The sequence below is a fragment of the Amborella trichopoda genome, chromosome 13, assembly GCF_054954075.1.
Source record: "Amborella trichopoda isolate Santa Cruz 75 chromosome 13, AtrichopodaSantaCruz75HAP2 v2.0, whole genome shotgun sequence".
Taxonomy (NCBI): Eukaryota; Viridiplantae; Streptophyta; class Magnoliopsida; order Amborellales; family Amborellaceae; genus Amborella; species Amborella trichopoda.
The window spans coordinates 47,280,378-47,302,336 of NC_142348.1; the positions used below are offsets into that span (position 1 = coordinate 47,280,378).

The following is a 21,959-nucleotide window of genomic DNA, read 5'->3' on the forward strand; positions in this document are numbered from 1 at the left end:
ATCTCTACCATTTTTAAAGTTTCAAATTTTATTGTTAGGTTGGAAATTAATTTTATAGCCATCATGAAGATTTTTTACCGTGAAAGTGTTTTCCGGATGAGGATTTGAGGTGACGCTTTATTTTGTTTTCATAAGGCCTGGGCCCTATAGAAACTTCATCCTTTATCAAATAACATTAGTGAAAATAAGTGGTTTATAAACTATAAGGCCTAGAACTTCTGAAAAAAAACAAAAAAAATGTAAAGCTTCACCTTGAAACCTTGTCTAGAAATGCTTTGGCTATAAAAATCGGGAAAATTTCAAAAAATACCCTAAAATGGAATATCTATGCAACTTGCCCCCTCCCTAATCTTTTCTCACACTTTTTTCCCCAAACAACATTTCCTTACAAAAACTACCCAAGGTAAAAAGTTGTTATTTTTTTGATGGAAATGCCCTTCCTGTACAAACCAAATCAATTCGCGGGTCCCAAGTAGTGTATTACCGGAGAGCGTCTTTGCACTACCGGAGCGTTGTGGCGCAGACCTGCATTGTCGGAGCGCACATTCAGAATGTCGGAGCACTTGTTTATACTGTCAGAGTGCGGTCTTCCATTGATGGAGCGTTGTGGCTCCATAGACTTCATTGCCAAAGCGAAATGCCAGAGCACGTCTTTGCACTACCGGAGCGAGTTCTCACAATGCTAGAGCGGAATGCCAGACCGCATCTTTGCACTACCGGAGCGAGTTCTCACAATACTGGAGTGTTGTGGCTCAAACATGTATTGCCAAAGCACACATTCAGAATGTCGGAGCGCGTGTTTGTACTGCCGGAGTGCGTGTGAAAACATGAGAGAGAAACAAGGGTAGTTTAGTCTTATTTCATGCTACTTTTGGGTTGGGGCTGTTATTTACGAGGAAAGGTTGTTTGGGTGGAAAAAGTGAGAGAAAAGATTGGGGTGGAGGTAGGTTGCATAGATAGTCCATTTTAGGGTTTTTTTATTAATTTTTCCCATAAAAATCTGTATGATGGCTCTAAAATCAAGTTTTACCAACGATTATGAAATTTATAGCTAAAAAAATGGTATAGATCTTGTGGATCCATGAATATTTGTAAACTGATGGTCTAGACTCTAAATAATGTGTTATAACATACACTATTCTTAGAGCTTGAAATCTTAATTTTTTTTTTTCACAACTATAATGATCAAGGTTGAGATGATAGATTTGAAGATTCTCCAATGCAAGAAACTACAATTTTCCATGAATTTTGAGGTGGTCTTTCAGTACTTCCCCTACTGCATAAAACTTATATACTTCTATCTATCCAACCGTCCATTCTGAATGGACGGCTATGATAGACTCATTCACAATGTCACGTCTCTACACTATTTTATTGTTAAACATATTTTTACAAATTATTTTTACACCAAATTTTGTGCATCCACTCTTCTCTTAAACTTGTACCTGTAAAAATATTTTAAAAAATATATTTTCAAAAAAAAAGAGACTAAAATACCCTTGAAAGTTTCAAGAGATATTTTGGTCATTATATTTTATGAAAAAAAATTTAATATGTTTTTTAGGTGAGCCCCATTGAGATGATGCCATGTACCAAATTTCATATTCATATAATTCGTATAAAATACTAAAAGTAAAATACTCAAAGGCGTCAGATCTAGATCAATGGTCAATGACTCACTTGATCTAAATCGGAGGATAGGGGAAGTATATAGAAACCTTTAGCTTTACTTATTTTGATTGGGCTGCAGCGTATCAAAATATTCTCCATACTTAAAATAGAAAACATGTGAAGGCAGTGGCCAAAATTTTATTGATGGGCTTTGCTCGTGTCTAAGGATGCACTTGTATTAGTGAGTTCACGCTTCAAAATCGATTATGGAGACCGATTTTGGAATTAGTTTATTTTAAAATTTCTAATATTCAAAATATCATATCCAAAATTAAGGTCTTTTCTAGTTTTCCAGAGATCTGAAAATCCAAAATTAACGTCTTTTCTAGTTTTCCATATATTTGAAAATCCAAAATTAAGAATTAATTTTAGTTTCATATTTTCAATATTTTCAAAATTTCGAAAAACAACAACCTTGATTTTAGATTTTTGCATTTTGAATGTCCAAAAAAAAAAAAAAAACCATTAATTTAAAGTTTTCATATTTTGAGTGGGTTTAAGGCTAGGTAGTCAGGGTGGTGGTTCACCACAATATGACGTGTTTCATTCTTTATGACCTTAAGGAACAAAATTGATGCTCTCATGAACCCCTTTTGATGTAATTTCTGATGAAGTTCCAAAGATAAAAATTCATCAAATGTTGAAAAAACCTATTAAAAATTTATATTGGGATTTCGAGCAGAGGAAATGGCACACTGATGCGGTCCGCTATTGACATCGGATGGATGGGGGACATGGAGATTCGGAACAAAACCTTCACACTCAGTGAAAGCACTTTCCTTTGCTAGACATGGATTATTCTGGGTACAAGTAGTATTGTACCCGAGTTCAAACAAGAGCAAATGGCTCCAGCCAAAAAAACTCCACTGATAAATTTTGTTTCCGAATGCCCCAAAGACAACCATCAAGAAATGGTTTAATTAAATGGGGCATTTTTTTCCCTTTCAAATAAAAAAATACCCCCACATTCATATTGGAGCAGTTTTAATCTTCCTATATATCATCGTTATCGTCATTTTAACCTTTTTCCAATTAATTGGGATCGGCTACGAATCTTGATTCTCCACTTAATCTTCCCAATCAATACCATGAAAAATAACTTTCCCATGTGCTTTGGTTCAACTCAATATACTGTGCTCTATCAATTCATTCATTCTTAAGCTAGAATTATTTATCCTTTCGCATATAATCCTAAAATTTTCAATGAATTTGTAACAAATTCAGCCAAAAGAAGACTAAGAAATATATGGAAAAAAAGAAAAATATCTAAAAACGGACGAAGAATCACTTTCCGGTCACAAAGTTGGTGGCCTAGGCCCAAGCATTGTTGTTCACTGGGTCTGCAAGGTGGTCAGCCCGGTTCTCTAATGGACCCTTTCCAATGACAATGGCCTGAACAAAGAACCCGAACATTGAGAACATGGCGAGCCGGCCGTTCTTGATCTCCTTCACCTTCAGCTCGGCAAAGGCCTCAGGGTCCTCAACCAGGCCCAAGGGGTCGAAGCTGCCACCGGGCTAGAGTGGCTCAGTCACCTCAGTCAAAGGACCGCCGGCCACACGGTAACCCTCAATCGTGTCCATGAGGATCACTTGAGTGGCCCAGATAGCCAAGATGCTCTAAGCATGCACCAGCCTTGAGCTCCCCAAGTAGTCGAGTCCACCCTCGCTAAAGATTTGAGCACCGGCCACGGCCTCACTGAACTTGACACCATTGCGAGAGAGTAACTCTGGGAACACGTTGTTGTGCGCGGAAGCTCTAAATCCGACGGATTGATTTTTTGGCCAAATAAAGTGCAATAAATAAATCATGAAACAAATACCACAAGAACACAAAAATTTACATGGTTCACCCTAGAAGGTCTACATCCACGAGCACTGGAAACTGAAATCCATTATACCAATAAAAGTTACATTAGAGATTTTGGAACATAGGAACATAAAATTACATCTATTACCTCGACAAAAACTCAAGTCGAGCAAACCCTTTTGAACCACTCTTCATTCTTTAGTTTTACTTTTGGCAACCATTGACTGTACTAGATAGAGATGCGAGAGCAATGAAAAATTGACTTTCTCTTTAATTAAAAGAATAAACCACCCAAAATCTCCATGAAAACCACTTCTCTACAAAAAACCAACCTCTCAATATTGAGAAGTCTACAAGAGGCACCCTCACAAAGTCTCTCTACATAAGAAAATATCTTCTCTTTAAGAACAAACCTTACATCATCCTAAATATATAAGATTAAGAGTCCATACTAAATAGGAAACTTCTTATTGATATTACATATATCTCAAAACCACGAGATAAATCCAAGAGTCTTAATCTCTTTGGATTTTTATTTCCTTTAAGAAACTTATCAAATATAAATATCAATATCATATAATAAAGAAATATCTTATTCCCACATAATATGGGAATATCTCAATCCCACATAATATGGGATTTCCTTATGGGCGATTCTGGATAGTACCAAATCCAATAATCTCCACTTTGATATCAAAATCACCTACTCATGATGTCAATATCTATTAGATAGCTTTATGGATTCTTTATATTTTGCCAAATAAATTCATTCATCATTCTTGCTTGAAAATAATGCTTGCTATTAAATTTCTCCAACTCGAACTTTGCATTTGAAACCTTTACCGTCATACCGACAACCTCAAACCAGGCTCTGATACCACTTGTTTTGCACGGAAGCTTTAAACCCAATGGGTGAAATTTTTGGCATATAAAATATGAGAAATAAAGCATGAAACAAATACCACAAGAACACAAAGATTTACGTGGTTTACCCCAGAAGGGCTATATCCACGGGCACGGCAAACTGAAATCCATTATACCAATGAAAGTTACATTAAAGATTTTGGAATATAGAATACATCTCTAACCTCAACAAAAACTCAAGTCGAGCAAACCATTTTAAACCACTCTTCATTCATTTTCTTTACTTCTGGCAACTATTATCGACAACACCAGATAGTGAAACGAGAGCAATGAGAAATTAATTTTCTCTTTAACTAGAAGGAAGAACCAACCAAAATCTCCATGGGAACCACTTCTCTACAAGAAACCAGCCTCTCAATCTTGAGGAGTCTACAAGAGGCACCATTGCAAAGTTTCTCTACATAAGAAGTTATCTTCTCTCTAAGAGTAAACATTGTATCTTATACACAGGAGGCTCTGCCCCCCCTCTCTCTAGAAGAAACACCATTTTCATGTGGTGACCCAAATAAAACATACAAATTCTCTATACTTTCATCCCAAATATATAAGATTATGAGTCCATACTAAATAAAAAACTTCCTGTTGATATTACATAATCTCATAACCATGAGATAAATCCAATAGTCCTAATCTTTTTGGATTTCTATTTCCTTTAAGAAACTTATCAAATATCAATATCAATCTCATATAATAAGGAAATATCTCTTCACCACTCTTGTTAAAAATAATGTTTGCCATCAAATCCATGAGACTTAATCTTTTTGCATTTCCATTTCCTTTAAGAAACTTATCAAATATCAATATCAATCTCATATAATAAGAAAATATCTCAATCACGCATAATATAGGAATATCTCAATCTCACATAATATAGGATTTCCTTATAGGTGATTTTGGATATCACCAAATCCAATACATGCATCCCATAGCTTCGAGCATGGCCCACCTGCAGTGGATGACCTCGAGCTCTCTGTTCTTGGTGAAGGTCTCGTGGTCGGCAAAGAGGCCAGCAGTGTCCCACCTGTTGTCACCGGGGACTCCCCGGTGAGGTAGGATGGAAGCTCCCCAAAGAACGGGCCAAGGTACCTAACTTTGTCGGGGCCATACAACGGGCTTCCAGATGTTGGGGCCTTGCTAGCAATCTTCCTCATGCTCACTCTTCCATCACCATGGACACCAATTCCGAATTAGGATTGCGTGCTCACAAACACCGCCTTGCCGGCAAACGATGGGGAGGAGAGGGACATCGTTGCCATGGCGTTGCCTGAGCAAAAGGATGTAAAAGGTGGGCAAGGTTGGGAAGTGAAGTGAAGTGATGGTGTTTTGGTGGTGGCTTAGGGTGGTGTGTTGTGTATTTGTTTATATAGGTGGTGGTGGGGCCCTCTTTTTTATCTACTGAATATTTGAATCTTTGTTTTGATTGGCTACATTGCTCAAATGGGGCAGCTATTGTGGGGTCTCTTGAGGAGAGGCTCTCTATTGGCAACTATTGTGGGGCCTCTTGAGGAGAGGCTCTTGGGTGATTTTCAAGTGAGGTTTGTATAAGGTGTCACCCTTATACTATTGAAGCAAGGTGCACTTCAAAACTATACTGAAAATACAGTTTCGATGCCACAAAGCCTTGCAATGATATGAAAATCTATTGTTGCCCCCCCAATTATAAAATTTAAAGTTCTAGAAATGGTGACGATCAAGTAGATCTATAAACACTTGAAAATTTTGAAAACGAATAGTCCAAATAATGTGTTTGAAGATAAAAATTTTTTAGGACTAAAAATTCCCTTTTTTTTCATGTCTATAAATCTCGAGGTCGAGATGACCGATTTGAGGGTTTTCTAACATAAAAACAATCTTTTCTAACGATTTTTTAGGTGTACCTTACTTGCACAGTATAAAGTTGACACCTTATATAAATTTTTCCCTCTTTTTGTTTTTTGTGGCTCAAAGTGAAATTCATGTCTCTCTTCTTTTTTCTTTTTCGTGGCTCGATTTGAAATTCGTGTGTGGTGAGTGGCACGAATATCAAGCGAACGAGATACAATGCGACCTTCTACCTGGACCATATGTTTTGAAGTCTAGTTGTGTGCCCATGGCCAAAACCTTTTTAACTAAAGTATAAGGCCTAGGACTGGGTAAAAAAAAAACGTAAAGCTCTTTCAAGTCCAAAAATATATATGATGGTTCTAAAATCAATTTTCATCACCGATTATAAAATGTATAGCTCCAAAAATAGTACTATAGAAACGAAAAGCAATCTACGAAAACTAGAAAGAAGAAACAAAGACAAAAGAAATATACAACAAACCACAACGCAATGATATACATGGTTCGGTAACGTACCTATGTCCATAAGAGACGAGAACTTCTTTACTGGCAATGGAGAATAGGGTTACAAAAAGCTCTCTTCCTTACATCTTTCTAATTACATAGCAATCTGCTTTTTTCCCTTAACCCTAGATAAACCCCAATCGCAACAATATATATCAAGTTTCAAATAGATGGTACAAATTATCGAAATACTCTTTTAACGGCCCTCCAGAGTCATGTTTTTAACTCTACCTTGGCAGATCTATTTCCTCATAATACAAGACATCAATCCTCAACAGGTACAAATCTTGCAGTTTCATAAGTACTTGAAAGCTGATGGTCTAGACTCTAGATAATGTGTTATATCATATAATATTTTAAGGGCTTGAAATCTTAATTCTTTTTCAAAACTGTAATGGTCATCAAGATGATAGATTTGACGGTTCTCCAATGCCAGAAATACAATTTTCCATGAGTTTTGAGGTGAGGTTTTACTTATTTTGATTTTTAAAAAGAACAACCTTGATTTTAGATTTTCAAAAACAAGGAGCAAACTATATGCTTAATGTCTCGAACAAAACCACATGATTAGGTTATTTTTTTATTTAAAACATGGTGATACAATTTATCAAAAAACCCATACAAGAAATTACCCACAAGAAATTATCTTCCTATAAAAAACCATTTCTTTCAAGATATGCAACCCTTAAGAAATGATCTTTCTTAATCCGTATATGTATATGTATAGAACCTTCCCACTCATCTTGTCCATATCCCTGTTCCAAAAACTTCCATCTATCGATTTAAGTAATGTAAAATTAGATTAAAACCTCTCTTCACGCCCACATATCACTGTTGATCAATGATTCCTCTAAAAGATGGCAATTCCTAGCTCTCACCGCTACTATCTAATTGGGTCCCTTCTGTCCCTCTTATAGCATTTGATTTGATTATCTCTATCCTCTCTCTTCTCCATGCCATTCTCTCACCTCTCTCTCATCTCTCTTGTGTGGGGGTGCCACACCCCTCTCTAGTAACCCTAGAGTGGCATGCCACAAGCCCTCGCCCATTTTCTCTCTTACGGTGCCATGACCCTCTCTAACAGCCCTGGAGTGGCACACTCCTGAGCCCTAGCCAGTGTTCTCTCTCCCCAAGGGTTGCACGTTCGCTCATTGGTTATAATGTATAACATGCCCTCGCCAAAAGAACACGAGCTTAATTGGTTAGCACTTCACAATTTGCAACGCTACATCCTAGCTCAATTCCTACCAACGGGGCCCTCTCCCCACTGACTCATCCCAAAAAAAAGCCCTGGTCAAATCACCTAGCCTATTTGCTTCCCATCATGAGGAGATTACAATAAGGACCGTAGTCGGTCCACCACAGATCTAGGTGATCCAGAGTGATGTTTACTAAGTCTTTTGAAGGTGATACAAAGCAACTAATTTAAGTAACAGCCTCCCATAGTTCTTAATTTATTTACTGGCTGCAATTTTCTATTTTTTATTATTAATGAGACGAATGTCTCATTGCAGCAAGCTAGAATCCTTGTTTGGTTTTTATGTAATTGCCCATAATAGATTAACAATTTAACACTTTAATCATATCTTTTGTTTTAATAAAATATCCAACAAAGGTCTTCAGTTGGAACGGTTTCAATTTGGTAAAATATTTAAATACTTCGTTTCTTATGGGTATTTTTCATTTATAACAATACTTCCTAGTTTTGAAGCCATAGATTTCTGGAGAGCAATACATGCTCGAAAGGTAATAAGTATATGGCTAATAAAATTATCATCTCCATGTTATCACGATCCAATTCTTAGTCCGATGATTATGAGGCGAGTCGGACCAACTGATGAAACACTGGTATTTCCTAATAGGGTCTCTATCCTCTCCATCATTCTCCAACCAGTGATCAGATGACAATGGCCCTCATAACATCCAGTGATAAGGATTACAGTAACCCCATTCAAGATAAAGAAAAGCTTTTCTGATGACAATGCAAAAAGCCGAGCAATCCACATATTTTGTGGACATACCATGTCTTTAGAACAGGTGAGACTACTTTACAGCCCGACTCAAAAAACCACATTGGACATGCGGATGGAAGAACCCTCCATCATATGCTCCCCGACAGACATGGATCCAAAGATACATGGATTTGTGTACATGAGGATGGAAGAACCATCCATTATACGAACCTCAATAACCATGGATCCAAAGAAAAATGGATGGATTTAGAGCCTTACAAATGATATATCTTAGACACCATCCATTTCTATTCTTGAAAAATCATCATACTCAAGCTACTACCAAAGATCCAAATCTATTGTTTGGGAGCAAAGATCAATTTGAGCATGCTCTCATGGTTGGCCTTCACCTCTAACCTCACCCCTTTCTAGATCCTACATCGATCAGTAGAGTTTGACATCTATAAGAATTTGTACCAAGTTCTTAAGCATAAAGCACAAAGAAATTGGTTTATGGGTAGTCCGGTGGTAGGATTCAAACTTAGGATATCATCAACACCTTAGATAATCTAGCCTAAGACTGAATCCTTAAAGCACAAATATACTAGATCAAAACGAAGACAAACTGTATTTGGGAGGCTTCTCGCATCAAAAACTAAATAAATTAACTAAAAAAGAAATAAGAAAGAGGTTCCTCATCAGCTGAATTCATATTGGCATACAAACAAGTAGAAGCTTAAACATAAATATCCAATTGCGGTATCCTACAAGTCGAACTTTGAGCAGAGCAGACAATATTAAACATGGACACAAGACATTGAAGAGAAGCCGATCCCTTCAAATAAATAAAGGGAGCATGGTCGTGTCTAACCTGCCATAGACAAGGATGCAGAATAATCAATTTTCCTTATCTTATAATGTGTTTCATCCCAGTAAGTCACACGAGCAGCCACATACACGTGAAGAAATTTAAGAGGAAAAGATTTTAAGAGAAACGAGATAATAGAAATTTAGGGAGGAGAAATAGAAGATTAAATGAGAGTGCACGAGAAATTAGGAAAGATAGAGGCATGTCTCTGTGTCTGTGTGTGTGAGAGAGAGAGAGATCTGAAGGAGGGCAGAATGGATGGAGAGAGAGAACATGTAGAAACTAAGGGAATGCCAATAGTTGATTTAGAAGATTAATTTGATATTAAATTAATAAAAAAGGGTGTGCCTTCCATACTTACATGCTGTAATAATGGATGCACAGATACACCACAATGTGTATGTGTGCATGCGCATTCGTATGTGTGATCATAGCAAGACAAACCATAAGGAAAAGCAGTCAAATTGTGATTTTATATTACCTTATTGCGATGGTCTAACAAAAGCAATAATATCAAGGAAAGAGCGGCTGCTGAAGAAGCCCAGTGTTTTCAGGTAATCCCACCATTACATTCAGGTTCTGTAGTGCTTGACCAGAAGCCCCCTTTACAAGGTTATCAATCTGCATGATTTGCACAATAGATCATAAGGAAACATAAGAAACACCAACATCTAAGAATATGAAGAACAAAAGTGTTTGTGTTGTGTCAATAAAAGTGAATGGAAAAATTCACATACAACAGAAATTATGATTGCTCTTCCAGGTATTCGATCGTCAAAGACATTCATAAAGCAGTAATTTGATCCCCGGACATTTCGAGTGTGAGGCACAGCTCCTCTCTCCAACAAAACAACAAACTCTTCATCCTGAAATAACAAAAAGGATGGCAGCCTCAGTGTACCTGACTGACACGGAGAAAATAATTTTAGATTTGAAATATTTTGAGTTCAAACTGTATTGAGACAATTTTTACAAGATGACAAGTTCCGTTTGTGATCAAAACAAAGGATAGTTCATTGAGTTAGAAACGTCAAACAAGAGTAACATCACAAAATTACCAAAATAAAGTATAACTCTGATTGACCTCAGCATATGAAAGGGTATAACTTTGATTGACCTCAGCATATGAAAGGGCATACCTTATAAGTTATGCTCAACTGCTGATGGAGATCTTCAACTGTAACACCAGAAGCCATTTCCACATACACAGTAGACTGCATTCCTCGGCTCTGTTAAAATCGTTCAGAAAAATATTCAGAATCTAAATTGAACTCTACATCTTGAGGGTCATCTAGACCCTTCTTAATGAAGGACACAAAATGCATGGACAAAGAAGAAGTAGAGCGCCTATGCTATGATCCCACAGGAGCATACTGTGTATCCACTCCCTCATTCAAAAGACTGCTTGGGAGGATTTTTTCGGTCTGAAATTTTGGGAACCATCTAAGAAACAATAGATGATTATTTTCAAAAAAAAAAAAATCTAAATTTGGAGTTTTCAACCCCTAGATCTCACCATTCAAAAATTTGACACTCTCTATTCATTCTTGAGAAATTATTTTTCTCTAGTATATAGGGATTTCAACTAGGATTTTTTTTTTTTTTTTTTTTTTTTTTTGAGTAAGGTTTGTTTATGGGTTGAAGAGGTTGCCTCCCCAAAATTTAAAGTGCTAAAATTATTCCTATATTGCATTTTACCCAGGGGAGTAAATGACCGGTATTCCTGCAGGAGTATAAAATCTTTTGGCAAAGAAAGAAGTAATTCACTACAAAGAGATTCTTTTACCATTGGCATTAGATGAGGAGTGAAGCTGATTGTTACTTTTGAATTTGAAGCATCAGAAAGGCCTTGCTCAATTTCTGGAACTGAGACAGACAAAATGATCATGATGAGCTTCTCCAAGTATATTTAGTGAGTCAAGCATGGCAGTATAGTGCAAAGGAAACAAAAATAATGCTAAGAACAAAACAAAATAACCGAAAATAATGACAAAGAGAGTACCTAAATATCCACATCATAGCATGCATTAACTTCATAAAGAAAGCTAATATGAAGGCATTGACCATGATACCATCCTAAGAAAGAACGTTCTACTTGTAACTACACTTGAAAACAATGTTCAAAAAGGTGGAGGCACCTAGGGGCCTAGCCACCTAGGCGGCTGGAAATCCGCCTAAGAGGACCTCGCATTGAACACTTGGAGGTCATGTTCTTCCTTTTCTTATTCTTGCATGTAAAGAGAGAGCACATGGATCCATGTGTCCTTGTGTGCGTATGTGTGAGATAGAGAGGCCTTGCATCGAACACTTGGAGGCCATATTCTTTATGCGTGAGAAAGAAGAGATAGACAGGCCTTACATTGAACACTTGGAGGCCATCTTCTTCTTTTTTTTACATGCAGAGAGAACACATGGGCCCATGTGTGTGTGTGTGTGAGAGAGAGAGAGAGAGGGGCCTTAATAGGCTTTAATTCTCTCTTTTTTCCCCCTTTTAATGTGATGTTCTTTTTTTTTCTTTTTTTTTTCCGTTTTTTTAAGGGCGTGGCAACAGTATTCAGGCGCCTTGAAGGATTGTTGGTCAACTAGATCCACCTGCCAAGGCTATACCTAGAAAGATTGTTGGCCTAGCTGCCTAGGCGGCCAAACGGCCGATTTTTTCAACCTTGCTTGAAAAATAGCAAAACCTCACCTTAGTAACAAGAGTGATACAGAACGAACCTCATAAAGAGAAGATCAGGCTCCAACAAAATTATCAACATGAATGGTGTGGAAGAGATATCTGTGGTGAATGGTCGATATGGAGGAATCTGAAAATAGATTTGATTGGATAGGTTGAGGAAACAAGCTTAATGCTTCTACTAGACCTCACATCACAAACACACGTGTGTCAGCGTTTGACAGGGACCCCAGCGACCTTTCAAACATGACACATATACATCATTGAAAGGAGGGATAGGTAGATATGCAGAAAATTACGTGAGATTAAGCACTTCTATGATGTCAATAAAAAAAAGTTATGCAGAAGTGCCAAGTTTCTAAAGTGTTAGACACATGTGTCATGTCCATGATATGTAGGCAACTTCCAAAAACTAAAAACATGCATCCACAAGCTGCATTGATTAGAGCACATCATTACCCTTATATCCAAACTAGATCCATCATGGAGCCAGATACTTGTGAGAAATCATCCAGTGAAGATACTTCCTAGACATCTACCCTCAATAGATAAAACTTGAAGTTCACATAATTTTTTTATACTGAAAATCAAATACTTCATCCTGAATACCAATACAGGGTATAAGGAAATGGTCCAGTCATGTTGCAATTGGCTATAGCACAGTGGATAAAAAACCAAAGTGGTCAAGCAACATTTTTGCTCCACGAGACAATGCTGATGCTAAACCACCAAAACAAAAGAGATAATGCTTATGCTGACCTACATGTAAAATTCATAATTCACATTGTTAAGACTTGAAAAGACAAATAAAATACTAATAATACTGAAGATCTGCTCGGATATCCACGTAATGTATAGTTAGCTTGAAAGGCATAGCTTTTGATATGGATGGAAATGCTTTAAGAATGTCAATATGTCTAATTGAATTTACCTAAAAACCAATAATTTACAAGGTTATGTTAGGGTACTCATACATGTGAGTATTTCCTTAATGTACTAACATTTTTAACACTAATTACCCTTGCTTTGTAGTACAAAACTTTTTTTAGCAAGAGTATTTTTGCCATTAGGAGAGGCAGAATATATATTTTGATAAGAAGTTAGTGGCATTCTATTAGTGATCAAAAAGCAATTAATGCTCCATGTGGGTGATGTCACACCCAATGTGGATGATGTCATTCTCCACTATAATTAATAAATATTCTTTTTTTAATAATGAATTTTTGCTTTACCCTTGATTAATTACCTAAAATATCCATAGACGAAAAATTACTACATTATAGAGCAAGGGTATTAAATATCCAAAAATATTGAGTACATCAAGGAAATACTCACATGTATGAGTACCCTAACATAACCCTAATTGAAATGTAAAGCGGAATATACCATGCCGATGCCTAGTGATTCCATAAGAATGTATTCCTTCTGCAATTTCTGTGTATAGATTAGCTTCTTTGGCTCCACGTCCTATAAAAAGCCAAATGGAAAGAGACAAAATTAATCAAAACAACTTTGAACAATGGAAATCACACTACACAAAAAGCAATAAAAAGAATCCAGACTCCTGGTGCATAAAAAATTTTAAACTTCTAGTAATGGAGTATAATTTAAGTACTCAACTGGAGCACTTAAAAGTTACATAAAACTCAAAATAGAACTGAAAGCAATAATACTAATGATAACAACACCACCACCAACAACAATAATAATAACGATAACAACAATGATGATAATAGTGATAATAATAACAAATAATAGCACTAAGAACAACAATAATAAGAAATTGACAAGAAGTTCCAAAGATATACTATCCTGACCTGCACCACTCACACCAGACTTTGAATCAATGATGATATTTCTTGTTTCTATTAGCTTTGCCTGATACATGGTGAGATACGAGAAGGTTGAGGCCGAAAGGTAAACATCTAGCAAGTCACACATTAATCATATTCCACATGATAAAATCTACTTAACAAAGAATCTCTGAGATTGACAAGAGCTCAAAAGTCAAAACAACATGTAAATTCTCACTCTTCAATTGTCTCAACAATTTATTCTTGCAATCCCAAGGTCAGGAAAAGAATTAACTTCTTGCACCTCCATAAGATCAAATAAGCACATAGCAAAAAAACATTTGAGAGATTAAGCCCATGGCAAAATTATTTTGCACTAGTTGCATTAAAAACTCACAGGTACATATATATTTGTCGATGTTTCTTTTTTTCTTTTTTTTTCCCTTCCTTATTACTTTTCCCTATGGTCAGTAAGTGACAGGCTTCTATTGAAGGCAAATAAGTGAAGACAGAAAATAAGGCCCAAAGATTGATATTTTCCATGCCCAAAGAATAACATAATAATTAGACTTCACTATCAGAAAGTAATGATAGAAATAAACCTTGAGTAAGGGAACGAGAGGGAGTTGAACAGATGTTGGATAACAACCAGGATTAGCAACTAATCGCGCATTTCGGATTTCATCCCTCAAAATCTCCGTCAACCCATATACAGCTTCTTTCTGTATAAAATTACTGAACCCGTCATCAAACAGCACAAGAAAAGAAAATAAAGTTTGCATAATTTATAAAAAGACTATGATTATTCATGTCTAAAGTAACCTTTAAAGATACTATACTCTTCTTCCCGAAGGATAATATACGAATTAAATTTCCAAAAAAACAACCAGGGGAGAATAAAAAAAAATGAGTTGTTTAGATGTTTTTTATGGGCAATTGAGTTGCTTAGATGTTCAATAATATAAAATTACGTATCCATATTTATGAGTGGGAAGGATTCCTCTAGTCAACCCATCTGACAGATAGTATTGTATTCCCACTTGTAATGCCACAGACCAGCCTATGCCTCATTTATAGGATTGCATTGCAAAGAAGTCATTGTTTGGTCAAAGATAAATGCATCGACCAGTGAACACATATAAACTCAGAATAATGCCCAAAAGAAAATTTTCTTACCCAAAAAAAGTTACAGAATAGTCCAAGCCAAACAAAGAATGTGAACAAAGAAACTACATGCACTTAAATCTGCATGCATACCTGCAATTCAGTTGCCCTGTGAGGTTGACCATACCATTCCTCATATTCATCTACACTACGAAGCCTGAAGTCCTGCACAGAATCATCATCATACCTTCTGGAGCTTCATGAAAATAAACTGTATCGAGAACTTCATAACTGAAAAAGCCTATGCATGGTGAAAAACATGTAAGATCCAAATTTTAAGAAACCATCCCAAAGGTTTCAAAGTTTAATCGGAAACATCTCTCAGCCAACCAATATGGAGCCAATTACAAAAAGCACTCGCAATGTTAGGGATGCATGTGTTAGTCAAAGGAAAAGAAAAGTACAAAAATAACTCAGGAAAAAATAAACTTCATCAGAATTTCCTAAAAAATATATTTTTATTCATTTTGAAGAAAACATTCCTAGTGAAACCAGAGAAGATTGAGCATTGCAACAGAAACATACCGCAGAGAGATCAACAACCTTCAGGCCCCTTGGAAGTGCTTTGATGATCTCCTACAACAAGAGAGCAGCAAATGCAGCTTATTGAATGCAACAGGTTGAAACAGAAGATAGACCTTTAATAGAAACATGAAAATTAGAAACATTTCTTCATATGGATGTGGCCCGTAACCACAGTCCACACCTATAGCATTCATTTGGAAAACATTTGAAATATGTTGCTGAAATAGAGAAAAACCTGGGTAGTTCCATGAGGTAAACAGCAGAATACAGCATCCACATCAGAGAAATCAGCATCTTTAACAGCAATCAAACTTGGTAAATCCTGCATTGACAGGCATACAGGTAAAGCATCAGCACACCAACTATTGAAGACAAATTGAACCATCATTAAGTAAAGTCATTTCACAAAATTGTATTCATTCACTAACAGCATTCACGTATGAGATGCACACCAGAAACATTAATTCAATTCCTACTGCCATTTTATTTAAATAGTTTGCACACACACTAACAGTCACTAAATTCCCACTGAAATGCATGAGATCAACTACCAGGCCAGGTGTACCAAAATGCTTTTAAATATTAGAAAGGTCCGAAATATAACAGAAACATGACTATAATAACTTCTCTACACACACTAACACAAACTAACAATAAGAGTTGCAATAAGGGCATAATGATACCTCAATAAAGTTAAAGCAACTGTTAAAAATCATTTTATTAACATGGCTAGTGTTATCATGGAGAAATAGAGAAAAATGCCCTTACATCACTGACTGTATTACAAATCAAAGTCTCTAACATGAACCAACAATAATCCAATGTGTATGCCAATGTCTCAATACTCCGCCTCAAACAAGGGCATTTTTCTCATGCTAATGCCAAGCACGAGAAGGTAAATATCCAAGATCTGAACTGAACATCAACCAGCAGGTCTTTCGATCTCAGTATCGAATAACTACCACTACCATCACTACTAGAAAATTCCAGTCCACCTTGATATGTTGTGCCCACAATCCTTGCCATATATGGAAGATTGCTAATAACATAATTATCATGTTAATAGGGTAGGGTTTAGGTGCTTCCGGGAATGCACCTATTGTCGTATTTCCCCTCAGATCTGCACTAGCCATTTATGTGAACAGTGCAGACCTTTCCAACAAATCGAGAGAGGGGACCTAGGCACCACTAACACCGGTGCATTTCCCTCCCTTTCTCTCCTTCTCCCTATTCACTTTCTCAAATCCTGATTCCTTTCTCTCTCTCGCCAACCTTTTCTTCTCTTCCTTCCCTTCCCTCTCTCCGACCCTTTCTCTATCATCCCTCGATCTTTTTTGGTTGACATGCCCTCCCTCCCTGCTCTTTCTCTGACACTTTCTCTATCATCCCTCTTTTTTCTTTTTCTTTTTTGTTGTTGACATGTTACCATATATAGTTGTATAACGAAAACCAAGATTCACATTGAGGCTCTACCACGCTGATCACCCAAGCATCAGGCCAATTCCTCTCTCTTGAATCACTTCACTCACTATTTACACTTATGCCTGAGAATATTGGAAGAGTTTCAGGCCCTGTGGCGCCTAGTTGAAGTGTTGAATTTTTTGTCATGGGATTTTGAGAGGTCAAATGACGTAGAGAGAGAAGATGAGGAAATGATAGTATAGGTGATCCATTTGCGGTTTGTGCAGAGGATTTAAGGGGTCAATTGGGATAGAGAAAGAAGATGGGGAAATGGCTGGGGTTTAGGGGTTTTTGCAAAGAATTCGAGAGTTCAAGAGCAGTAGAATGAAAGGACGATGAAATGGAAGATTTTGGATATGCGTATGAAATGTTTCGAATGGATTTTGCAATGCAAAACCACAGTGCATTATTTGTATTTGGATTAGAACTTCTATAAATTCACAGGCTCAGTTTATGGTGGAAAAAATGGGTTTTGAATTAACCTTTCGGAGTGAAAGCTTGGAACTAGGAGGAGGTTTTTCACCATTTCTATTCAGCTTCATTTCTGATAATGTATGACAAAAATGGCAGGACTCTGAAGCTCATTGAATTTGAATCCTACCCTTACTCACTCAAAAAAATAATTTTCCAGGTTCGTTCTTCTGGTGCTCTTTGTAAAGTTTTGGCAGTAATAAAAGCTGGGAGCTTTGGCAATGGTTTATGTTGTAATCTTTTCTTTTCTTTTTTGAGAAAGTTGGTTTATGTTGTAATCTTGAGATTATGTTGTTTGCCTGCGATTTCTTTTGATCAGAACCTTAACATTTAATTGCTAAGATAACTCAGAATCTTTTGATCGGAATATTAACATTACAATGCACGCAGGCACGCAGCACACACACAACAAACCACACACACACACACACACACACACAGACACATGCACATGCACACTCACACGGTACATGCATGTGTGCACACACACACACACTCTATCCCTTAATTTGCAGAGAGAAGGTAAAGCAAAGGGGCAATGTAAGAGAGGGGAACCAGGGCTACCAATCGAGTTCCCCTCTCTCATTTTTCAGGAATAATCCACAGAGTCCACATAACTGGATGGTACAGATAGCCCGGGCGTATCTATTGGACTGTGTTCCCAGATGCACCTAAAACGTTTCCTTTTTTATGAGTTACATGTAATATAATTGTTTGTGTTTAGTGGCACTTCTCAGCCAAGAATGCAATTTCAAGACACAAAACAACGATACACAAAATGATATATGCGAAGTGTGCCCTGTGATATGATATCTCATCTTTTCTTATGACAGAAATGACAATATATTAGGGAACCACGTAAACACAATGTGCTCATATCAATAGCATATAAGATTGCAATCCATTACAAGCCGCATTCAACGAATAAAAAACTTATAATGCTAACAATTGGCTATGTCCACTTGACTTAAACTCACAAGTGTTGCAGTTTAATTTACATATCAGTACTCCTTACAACTCATGATAAAGTTAAGAGCCTTACTTGTGTGATTAAGTGAGGAAATACAGTTGCTAGAGAGAGACCAGCTTTTCTATCAGCAGTCATCAGGGTGATATCAAAGTAAGGATGGTTTGCCAGAAGTCTCACTATCTGTTTGGCCAATTAGAATTTCAATGAGCAGAGGTAGCAACGATCAATACACACTTACAATTAAAAAAGTACCAACGTCATGAAAAGTATCCAAATGATTTTTTCAAAACAATTGCATTACAAATACAACAAAAAGAACAACAGTTATACCGCCAAACCGACAAAAACATGACTCAAAATGAAATGCAAGAGAAAAAAATGCAAGCAATATAATTAAATAAGGATTAAAGCAAAGACCCACGTAGTGAAGTTGTATAATGCACATAGTATTTTAAATTAATAACATTAACTCTTAATTTTTAACTTAGACTTAATAATATCAGGCGATCATAGAGTTTTAAATTGAGATATAGAGGGGGAAAGGAGGAGGGGGGGGGGGAGGGGAAAGGGGGAGGAGAATTCATACCTCTGAACCAGTATAACCACTAGCTCCTAGAACACCAACACGAACTGTGTCCAAAGATTGTTGGCTCTGTGTTTGAACAGATTGTAAACTCTGAGAAGACAAAGCAGCTGAACCTCTAACATCCAGTCTGCTTCGATCAAAATGCTTCAAGTGAAACCCTCTTGCTTCCTTCTGCATTTTGAACTGACAAAGAAAAATGAAAATTTTTCTTCACAAGAAAACGCATGTGCTTTAAAAAATGCAAAAGAACCTATTCATGTCATGATTTCAAACCTTGTGTAAGCGTCCATAGTCGACTGCAACTGTTTTCCATGAAAGAGACTGCATTATTGCAGACTTCTGGTTCAGAACCCTAGAATAAACAAGAGTAAAACCTAGGAATTTCCCCAATCAGACACTGAAACTGAGAAATGTCAAGGAATTGCTCAACCCTAGGGTCGCTAAGAAATGTAAAACAAAAGATACCCGAGAAACAACAAGTGCTAAGAACACTCAATTTGAGCACAGCCAGTGCAACAAGAAACCCTAAAACTCCATTAAACTTATAAGAAGATGATCAATACGAGAGAGAAAAGGGAATCGAATACAATTCCTGAATTATTGAGCACAAAAATAAACTTTTAATTGCAGACCGAGTGTTAGAGCAAGAGTTAAAGGAATATGCTTCCCAGGACTATGGGAACCTTAGTCCATAACGCTCATCACCTTCCAATAAAATGATGGATGGTGATGAGAGGGCATTGGACCGCAGGACGAGATATTACCACGATATTGTGTGTGAACTGCCTATGTGTCGCCTCTCATTTTCTTCATTGTTTAACCGACGGTGATGATAGCGGGGATTATATGTTAGTACGATACAAATGATGAAACAATACTGGTTAGGAAATTGGAATGGGCATAACATTAGAAGATAGTTAGGGTGATGGCTTGAGTTCCATTTTTAAGGGATTAAGGGATGATGATAAAGCAAGTAGCCTTTTGGCTTTACTAAATCATGGTGGTCCATTTTTCTCTCTTTAATCATAATTATGTGAAGTGCAAGGTGTAGTGTTACCAAGACAACTAGAATTTTTTTGCATCCTCAACATGTATCGACACTAAGACACGTTAATAACACTTGACCGTAAGTATCTAATGATTTTTGAGTATTTATCAACATGCTTTATAAAAGCGTTGGTATGTTTTTATCATAGAAGCTTAAACTTAAGGTTGTGTTTGATAAGTGAAAGTTTTTAAAAATAGAAGTTGAACGTCCCACTTCCACGTTTGATATTACCACATAGGAGCACAAAGTAGAAGGGCACGCAGTAATTTTTTTTAACATCAAAAGGGGTCCATATTTTAAATATTGCCATTCCATCAAAAATCATGCGTCAAACTTTAAAAGATCAAATCCTGACAATAAATAAATTGTTATTCCATATTTAGTTTTTATTATAATAAAAAATGCAAAGACCAACCCATAGTCTTGAACCTGGGACATCTTCTACCATCATGATGCTCGGCTGCAGCTATTAAAATTTGAGGAAGATTTTATATCTAAATGATATTGTTCAATATGTCTAATGTACAGATATATCAAGTACTCACATTTTAGCTTCACATACTAGATTCTCAAACATGTATTTACATACTAACACATGTACCCTACATTGATGGGTGCAATTGGCATACAGATGCATCCGTAGGTGTAGTGGTAAGGTGCACTTTCTAATTTTATTATGGTACATAATTTTGATATAAAATGTTTTTAGGATTATCTCAAAATCTATTTTTATATCTAATTATAAAATTTTAAATTTCAAAAATAGTTAAAATCCAATAGACCTATAAACACATGAAAATCTTGAAAATGGACAGTATAGATAATATGTTGTAAAATGCATTATTTCTAAGACTTAATTTCTTTTTATTTTTCATAGTCATACATCTCAATGTCGAGATGATCAATCAAAGGGTTTTTCAACATTAAAACTACCTTTTTCAATGGATTTGAGGGGCATCCATAGTTCTACCTTACAAGGTTGCATCCTTATATAAACTTTTTCCAACACAGATAAGGGGTCCAGTAAGCAATTTCTCTCTCTCCCTAAATATACTATATTATTAAGGGTGCAGGTTGTATAGAGCCGAGGCTCTAAAAAATCTAAGTAAGGCACACCTTTAAATAGTGTCGAGGGTTTCAATATTGGCAATCTTTGTTATAGCCTTAAAATATATTTTTATCTCTAATAATAAAATTTAAAACTCAAAAATAGTGTAGATCGAGCAGATCTATGAAAACTTGAAAATATTGAAAATTGACAGTAAAAAAATGCATTACAAGATGAACCATTTCCAAAACTTCAAATCTATTTTTTTTATTGTCAGTCCATGCATCTTGATGTCATGATGATCAATTTGATGATATTTGGGCATCAAAACACCATTTTTTAGTGAAATTTTTAAGGTACACTTTAATTTGATTGTTTTGAGCCTCAACTCTATATAAACTTTTTTCAAAATAAAATAATGTAGAAGTGTAACAATATAATTGAATCCATATCAACAGTTCATTCAGATCGGATGAAGTATAGAAAGCTTGCCCTTGTTATAAATCTCTCTCGTCTATCTCTCTCATTCTAGGGGAGGAAAATAAAATGTGAAGGCCGCAAAAGTTTATCCGGTCTAGGCTTACTATAAATGTAATCCCATGCATGTGAAGCTCCGAAATACAAACCCACGCCAACTCTGATCGAATTAATTCTCTTTACAATATA

At 36.3% G+C, this 21,959-nt stretch overlaps 1 protein-coding gene and 1 pseudogene across 12 annotated transcripts; both read right to left on the bottom strand.

Annotated features, from left to right (window-relative positions):
* Positions 1–2,788: 2,788 nt before the first annotated feature.
* On the bottom strand, positions 2,789–19,803 carry LOC18438312 (Putative N-acetyl-gamma-glutamyl-phosphate reductase). 12 transcript variants are annotated; one of them, XR_016048312.1, is made up of 14 exons: positions 19,471–19,803; positions 19,198–19,380; positions 18,684–18,791; positions 15,945–16,031; positions 15,710–15,760; positions 15,278–15,349; positions 14,623–14,742; positions 14,045–14,152; positions 13,614–13,694; positions 11,337–11,416; positions 10,690–10,779; positions 10,288–10,416; positions 10,032–10,171; positions 2,789–3,427 (listed from the first exon to the last, which is right to left on the bottom strand). XR_016048312.1 is itself a non-coding variant. In XM_088856693.1 (14 exons), the coding sequence occupies exons 1-13, from the start codon at positions 19,522–19,524 to the stop codon at positions 10,064–10,066; spliced, it is 1,212 nt and encodes a 403-aa protein (XP_088712819.1). In that variant the 5' UTR covers positions 19,525–19,803; the 3' UTR covers positions 2,789–3,427; positions 10,032–10,063. The 12 variants fall into 12 exon arrangements, 5 of the variants coding, with proteins under 5 accessions (XP_088712819.1, XP_020525582.1, XP_088712818.1 ...); XM_088856693.1 differs by having other exon boundaries at positions 14,045–14,105; positions 19,198–19,368; XM_020669923.2 differs by having other exon boundaries at positions 14,045–14,105.
* LOC18438311 (chlorophyll a-b binding protein 40, chloroplastic-like) lies at positions 2,817–5,787 on the bottom strand (annotated as a pseudogene).
* Positions 19,804–21,959: the final 2,156 nt, after the last annotated feature.

Coding starts and splice junctions, on each gene's coding strand:
- LOC18438312 (XM_020669923.2), bottom strand. CDS start 19,524: ATGCAGTCTCTTTCATGGAAAACAGTTGCAGTCGACTATGGACGCTTA. Junction 16,032..18,683: donor TTCCTCACTTAATCACACAA/GTAAGGCTCTTA, acceptor CTGTCAATGCAG/GATTTACCAAGTTTGATTGC. Junction 13,695..14,044: donor GTCTGGTGTGAGTGGTGCAG/GTCAGGATAGTA, acceptor GGCTTTTTATAG/GACGTGGAGCCAAAGAAGCT.